Source organism: Ctenopharyngodon idella, chromosome 18 (assembly GCF_019924925.1).
Source record: "Ctenopharyngodon idella isolate HZGC_01 chromosome 18, HZGC01, whole genome shotgun sequence".
Lineage (NCBI taxonomy): Eukaryota > Metazoa > Chordata > Actinopteri > Cypriniformes > Xenocyprididae > Ctenopharyngodon > Ctenopharyngodon idella.
This window is the reverse complement of record NC_067237.1, coordinates 33,476,068-33,483,505: the sequence shown is the minus strand read 5'-3', so window position 1 is coordinate 33,483,505 and position 7,438 is coordinate 33,476,068. Positions and strand designations below refer to the sequence as shown.

At 38.0% G+C, this 7,438-nt stretch overlaps 1 protein-coding gene across 1 annotated transcript; it reads left to right on the top strand.

Moving 5' to 3' along the window:
- Positions 1-469: 469 nt before the first annotated feature.
- Positions 470-6,832, top strand: LOC127500294 (extracellular calcium-sensing receptor-like). The gene is made up of 6 exons (XM_051871382.1): positions 470-690; positions 3,844-4,135; positions 4,364-5,191; positions 5,328-5,555; positions 5,685-5,808; positions 5,919-6,832. Exons 1-6 carry the CDS (start codon positions 470-472, stop codon positions 6,830-6,832), a joined length of 2,607 nt encoding a protein of 868 aa, XP_051727342.1.
- The last annotated feature ends 606 nt before the right edge of the window (positions 6,833-7,438 follow it).

Sequence of the window (7,438 nt, the reverse complement as noted above, 5' to 3'; positions counted from 1 at the left end):
ACTTGTCACTGTATGATTTTAAGGCTTTTTTTTTTCTTTTTCTTTTTTTTTTTTTTCAAAAGTTAAATGCAAGACTGACATCTAGAGGACATTCTAATGAAAAACACAGTCAAGAAAACATGCACAGGTAGATATAATATAATTGATATTATATTCCTATTTTTTGTCACCTCAGCATCTCTAAATAATCATTTACAATCTCCCTGAGCAGCAAATCACTGTGAATGCATAAAATATCCATTATTCCATCAGTACTGTTTTCTTGCCCCCGACCCACCCGTTAAAGAGCTGGTTCTATCATTAAAAAATATATATCCAAAAGTTGTCATTACTTTACATAGATTAGAAAAACAGTGATAGGAGTGTAACAGGGAATCCCACTTAGCATCTCCTGCTCATTTAAAGCAACAGCCACACAACCTTTATCATAAATTAGTGAGCTGAGTGGTTGAATAGCTCAGAAATAGAGATGTGGTTCACTCTGAACATCTGCCTGTATCTGTCTTTTAGCTTTATTTTGGCAGCTTCAATACTCAGATCAGACATGTGTCAGCTCCAAGGGCACTTCAGGTTGAATGGAATGTACAAGAATGGAGATTTTATATTTGGAGGCCTGTTTGATGTTGATTTCCTCACAGTGTTCCCAGAGCTGAGCTTCAGAACTGAGCCAGAACCACCATTCTGTGAGCAGTGAGTCTAGAGTGGATATGGACAGCAATACGAGGCTGAAATAAAAAGTTTTTTAAAACTAGGAAAATATACCTCAAACATATTTTTACAAAACATCTCGAATTCAATGTTAATTGCCATTGTGAATTTGTTCAAATTATGTTTTACTGCTTCATTACTCTAATTGATTCCTTATTATTTGTTTCCTGTATTCTTGTGCATTACCTTGGACTGCTTTTCATCATTGTGTTTGTTTGCTGCCTGCCCTGTTGATTCTCTGCCTGTTTACTGGAATACTCTGCCTTGTCTGCTGCCTGCCCTGACCCATTGCCTGTCCCCGTTTACGATTCATCTCTACCTTGGACATTGTTATTGCTGGTGTTTGACCCTTGCTTGTACGACTACGATTATCTTAATAAATCCTGCATTTAGATCCTCAGCCTTCGTGTCCCTGTGCAGTTCGTGACAATACTACATTTTCAAAACCTCAGACTCTTCTGGCAAAATAAATTGCCTCAATCATTTCACCTGTTCTCAAAAACGTACACACATCAGTGAATATTAGGGCTGTCAATTGATTCAAATATTTAATCGCATGATCGTCATGAGTTAACTTGTGATTAATCGTAATTTAATCGCACATTTTAACCTTTACATTATTTCCGTAACAAAACATCGAAAGCTCAACCAAACAGCTGATCATAGCTGTACAGGGCATGTTTTTATTCCTTATCTCCATAAATATATCTAGTAGTAGAGCTAATGCAAGGGATAGAAATCATTTGGGGTTATCCTTTGCTCTTTTTTTTATGTATTTATTTATTAAATGTTTGAAAGAACAATAACAATTGTCATCATTGTGGGGTTATCCTTTGCTTAAACTTCCTTATCGTCGTGGAGAGTGCAGTTCATGGTTGCATAGCAACGACAGATGCCACGGGAGCACAAGTGCTTTGGAAAGGAGAAAGCAGCGCAGCTGCGCTTTTCACACATTTTTAGACGTGACATGAACGGACCCTATGGCTGTATCTCCATTTCTCCAACTACGGTCAAGGCCATGGGTCAAACAGAAAATGCGTGCTGTGTTAATAAAATTAGTGCCGTTAAAATGAATTTGCGTTAACACGTTATTAACACGTTAATTTTGACAGCCCTAGTGAATATATAAACACAACAGAGTATTCAGTAGACACTACATCAAAAAAAGAAGAAGAAAAAAATAACAGTACCCAGAGCTGTCACAACTTTAAAAATCCAAAGATGAATAAGAGTAGAAAGGATCCAGTATATTTAATAATAAAACAAACACAGATAATCCACACAGCGTAACCGAGGGTATGTACCACAAACAACAACCGACCATGAAAAGAGGAACCAAAGGAACTTAAGTAGTGGTACAAACAAGGTTAATAAGGAGACACAGCTGAACTAATAGAACTAATATCAGTATATTAGTTCTATTATCAGTAAGTAAGTGGCAGGAAACTAGACAAAGAAAACACTGAAACTAAATAAACAGAACTGTGACAAGAGCATGCAGTCACAGAAAAAAAGGCAAGTTGTACACAGTAAACATTTTGCAATTGCATAAAAAAGGATTGTAATCACAACATAGCAGTGCTTGAAGTGGGCCGGTTTGCATAACTGTGACTGTAGCTTATACCCTCACTTATTATTGCGTACTTTCACTTCTCACATGTTGCCGGGACTCTGACTGCCCACACCAAAACATAAATTAGGCTAGTAATTAATTGTATACATTGCGTTCAGAGCTTTTATAAGCTGTATGAACTAAATGGACCAATTATCTGTGCTTTTTTAGCAAAAGATAAATGCATGCCTGACATCTAGAGGACATTCTGAGAAAAATCACTGTCAAGTAGAAGACATGGACAAAATTATATAATATGCTATAGCAATAAAACCAGTTGTTTCTCAGTTGTTTCTAAATAACCTGAGAAGTAATTCACTGAAAAAAGTCCATTATTTCTTGCTGGTTTTCCTTTCCCACTTTAAGAATTGATTTAACAAATAAATACATCAGTACTATTCTGGCACCAAAGCAAACACCAAAGAAAATACCATAGATAATTCCGAACCTTTTGGCCATTCCTAGATTTTGGTTGTCCACTGTAGGTGGAAGGTCAATTTGTGTTACTGTTTCTAAACCTCACTACACCTTACTCTCCATAACATTTCTTCTCTGTCTACTTTTATGACCCAGCTAAAAATATATCTGTTTGAAATATATGTTCAATAATGTGGCTTCTTGTGGCCTCATGTGTTTTCAGTGTGTGTTCAAATGTATTTGGCATGCTCTATAAAAAACGACCTTGAGCTATAGAAAGGCACTATATAAATAAAACTTCTTCTTCTTTAAAGTTGTAATTTCTTTGTAATCTTGTTTAGGTTTCTTAACCTTTCTTAACCTTTTCTTAACCTTGTTTAGAAAAAGAAATCATGATGAGATCAGATGGTGACGTCCTGATTTCCAAGGATGGCACCACCCGCTCTTTTAAAGTAACACCCCTCCAACCTTCAACCACAACCTTCATCATAAATTAGTTAGCTGAGTGAGTGAGAAAGGACAAGAGATGTGCATCACACTGTATATTTTTCTATTCCTGTCATTTAACTGTATATCTGCAGCTTCAATCCTCAGATCAGGTACCTGTCAGCTCCAAGGACACTTCAAATTGAATGGAATGTACCAGGATGGAGATGTTATACTTGGAGGCCTGTTTATGGTTCATTTTTTCACAGTGTTCCCAGATCTGAGCTTCAAAATGAAACCAGAACCACCACACTGTGAAAAGTGAGTCTGGAGCCAGACATATTGCTTAACTATAAAAGAGACAAACATATTTAAAAATAAATAAATAAATAAATAAATAACCTAATTAATTAATAATAAAAAATATGAATGTTCTTCTTGAGCCTCTTTTATCATATTTAATTTGCTCAAATTGTGTTGATAGTAGTAGTAACAAGCCTTGACAAAAAAAAAAATATATATATATATTTCTGTATTGAAACTACTGTGTATTTTTGACAAGTCCGCAAGTGATGCTTTAACTCAGAAGTATTTGAAATGTGTTAATGGTTCTATTCATTTGTATTTTAAGTATCTTTTAGTATCACTAAATGTACACATTTAACATTTGTCTTTCCTAGATTTGATATGGAAAGCTTTCAGCATGCACAGACCATGGCTTTTGCAATAGATGAAATCAATAAGAATCCCAGTCTGCTGCCTAACATCACTCTTGGTTACCATTTTTATGACAACTGTGTGAGGCTAGGAATGGCATTCCGGGCTGCCATATCCCTGGCTAGTGGGACAGATGAGTCCTTCTCAAACCTAAACTGCACTGGCCCTCCTCCGGTGATTGGGATTGTCGGGGATCCTAGTTCAACTCCTTCCATTGCGATTTCCAGTGTTCTGGGACTGTTTCGAGTACCTATGGTAAGATGGGTTGAAAAAAGTAAAAATACACTGTGTGAAAATGCACTTTTAAGTTAAATTTGGTGTCCTTTTCTGCTACACACACACGCACACTATATATATATATATATATATATATGTATATATATTCCGGAACTTCTCATCTATTTGTGTATAAAAAAGGAAAAAAGCACTGATCAATTTTTTTTCACTGATCTCTTCTCTTCTTTCTCCATCTCCACTAATTAGGTTAGTTACGCTGCCACCTGCTCCTGTTTAAGTGACAGGAAAAAATACCCCTCTTTCTTCAGAACTATCCCCAGTGATGCCTTCCAGGTGCGGGCTATGGTTCAGATTTTAAAATATTTTGGATGGACCTGGGTAGGTCTTGTCTACAGTGATGATGACTATGGCATCTACGCTGCTCAGTCCTTCCAACAGGAAATGCAGCTGATTGGATATTGTTTTGCTTTTTCTGAAATCCTTCCCCATGTTAACAACCGCAGAGATATTCAGCGAATAATGGGAGTAATTCAGGCTTCTACAGCTAGAGTGGTTGTTGTTATTTCTACATCATCCTTTCTGTTGCCTTTGATGGATGAGGTGGTGTTGCAGAACATGACAGGCAGGCAGTGGATTGCAAGTGAAGCTTGGGCCACCGTACCTCTATACCACACTCCACGTTTCCTGCCCTTTCTTAGGGGCACACTGGGCATTGCCGTTAGACGTGGAGAAATTCAGGGGCTTCATGACTTTCTGCTACATCTTTGTCCGAGCAATGATCCAAGAAATAATATGTTGAGGATCTTCTGGGAGAACATGTTTGGGTGCAGTTTTGAAACGGGGGATAAAGAGACAGATGGAGAGCAAGTGAAAAAGGTGTGTACAGGAAAGGAGGATCTGAGCACCACAAACACACCATACACTGATGTTTCAGGTTTGAGGTCAGCGTATAATGTCTATAAAGCAGTTTATGCGCTGGCACATGCGCTTCATGACCTGATTCAGTGTGAGGAGGGTAGAGGACCATTCAGTGGGAACAGCTGTGCTGACATAATCAGCCTGAAACCCTGGCAGGTAAGACCCACAGAAATAGTGCAGATTCTCTCCAGGCATATAGACTAGCTATATGTGGAAAAGCAAAATATATGCTCTATGTTAATTCAAATTTCAGATAAACATATAACACCTGTCCTGTCTACAAACTGTACAGCTGGTTTACTATCTACAGAAAGTGAACTTCACAACAGGTTTTGGGGATCATGTGTCATTTGATAAGAATGGAGATGCTCTGGCCATCTATGATGTGTTAAACTGGCAGCCGAGCTCTAATGGGTCAATAAGTATCTACACGGTCGGTGTAGTAAATGAAGGGGTGGCAACGGGGACGGTGCTCACACTGGATGAAGAAGCAATTTACTGGAACTTTGAGACAAAAAAGGTATTTTTGTATATATTTAGTCTAAAAAATACTCAATGCTGTGATAAGACAAAATAAATGAATAGAAAAGACACGCTTATCATTATGTAAAAGAGATAACAAACACATGAAAGATAATGTCTCTTTCAGCCCCCACGGTCTGTGTGTAGTGAGAGCTGCCCCCCAGGAACCAGACGAGCCACAAAGAAGGGCCTTCCTGTCTGCTGTTTTGACTGCCTGTCATGTGGAGATGGAGAGATTTCTAATATAACAGGTGTTAATTCTATTGAAGAGTGCACTATTGGTAAACAGTATTTGACTATAATATGAAAATGTCCCAATTTCCTCTTAAATTCTTGTCTTTTCTCTTTTTCTTAATCGCAGATCCTATTGAGTGCACAGTGTGTCCAGATGAGTTCTGGTCTAATAAAGATAAAGATCAGTGTGTCCCTAAAGATGTAGAGTTTCTATCCTATGAGGAACCTCTGGGCATCTCTCTGACCACTGCTTCCCTGCTTGGCACCTGCTTCTGCGCTCTTGTTATGGCCGTCTTTGTTCGTCACCATAACACTCCCATAGTACGCGCCAACAATTCAGAGCTCAGCTTCCTACTTCTGGTGTCACTCAAACTGTGTTTCCTATGTGTGCTTCTGTTCATTGGTCAGCCGCAGCTGTGGACGTGTCAGTTAAGACATGCTGTGTTTGGCATAAGCTTTGTCCTGTGCATCTCCAGCATCCTTGTCAAGACTATGGTGGTAATAGCTGTGTTTAAGTCATCTCGGCCAGAGGGCAAAGGAGCAATGAAATGGTTTGGAGCAGTTCAACAAAGATGCACAGTTCTGGTCCTAACAGCCCTCCAGGTTGTGATATGTGCAGTCTGGCTATCAACTGCCTCTCCAACACCCCATAAAAACAACCAGTATATCCGCTCTAAAATAGTTTATGAATGTGCTATTGGCTCAGTGGCTGGTTTTTCTATGCTGCTGGGATACATTGGACTGTTGGCAGCAGTAAGTTTCCTTTTAGCTTTCCTGGCGAGAAATCTTCCAGATAATTTTAATGAAGCAAAGTTCATCACTTTCAGTATGTTGATCTTCTGTGCTGTCTGGATTGCGTTTGTTCCAGCATATGTGAGCTCTCCAGGAAAATATGCAGTGGCTGTGGAGATATTTGCCATTTTAGCTTCCAGTTTTGGAATACTGGTGGCCATATTCGCCCCAAAGTGCTACATCATCCTTTTACATCCAGAGAGAAACACTAGACATGCCATAATGGGAAGAGATACACAAAAGAAATAGTTTTACATGCTGCCTGCATATCTTTGGTGTATGCTTGTAGATATAGGTTATTATGAGTGTTCCTAACGCATGTAATTGAAAGACTTCCAGTACATGCAGGTGACTCATACAATGCCTGTTTTGCATATTTTATTCACAGATAATATAATGACTAAAGTTGTTGATTTACTCAAGAAAATAAACTAATAGTAAATAGGGGGGGAAAAAAATAATAATACACATTTATGCTTCTTCTAGTTTAATTGCCTGGGTATTAATGATGAAGTGGCCCATATTTTGTAATGATAAAATGGCCCAGTTGTTACATATTTTTAATCTGCCCTATTAACACTAAATTGTAAAGATGTATTTTATCAGATCTGGATATGGATAATGGATCTTTCAAAAATGGCACGGAAGATCAGCATCTCTCTGGTGACATATGCAGGACTTCCAAATGACTGCATGCTCACATTTGATCCATCCAATCAATAACGGATGGATAAAACCCCAAAAGTCCCCAAACACAGCTTCAATAAATCCAAGCAGCACATTGAAAATAAATATTTTGAAAAATAAATAGAAAAATATATAAAAGCACACATACAAAGCAATAAATACAGAAAT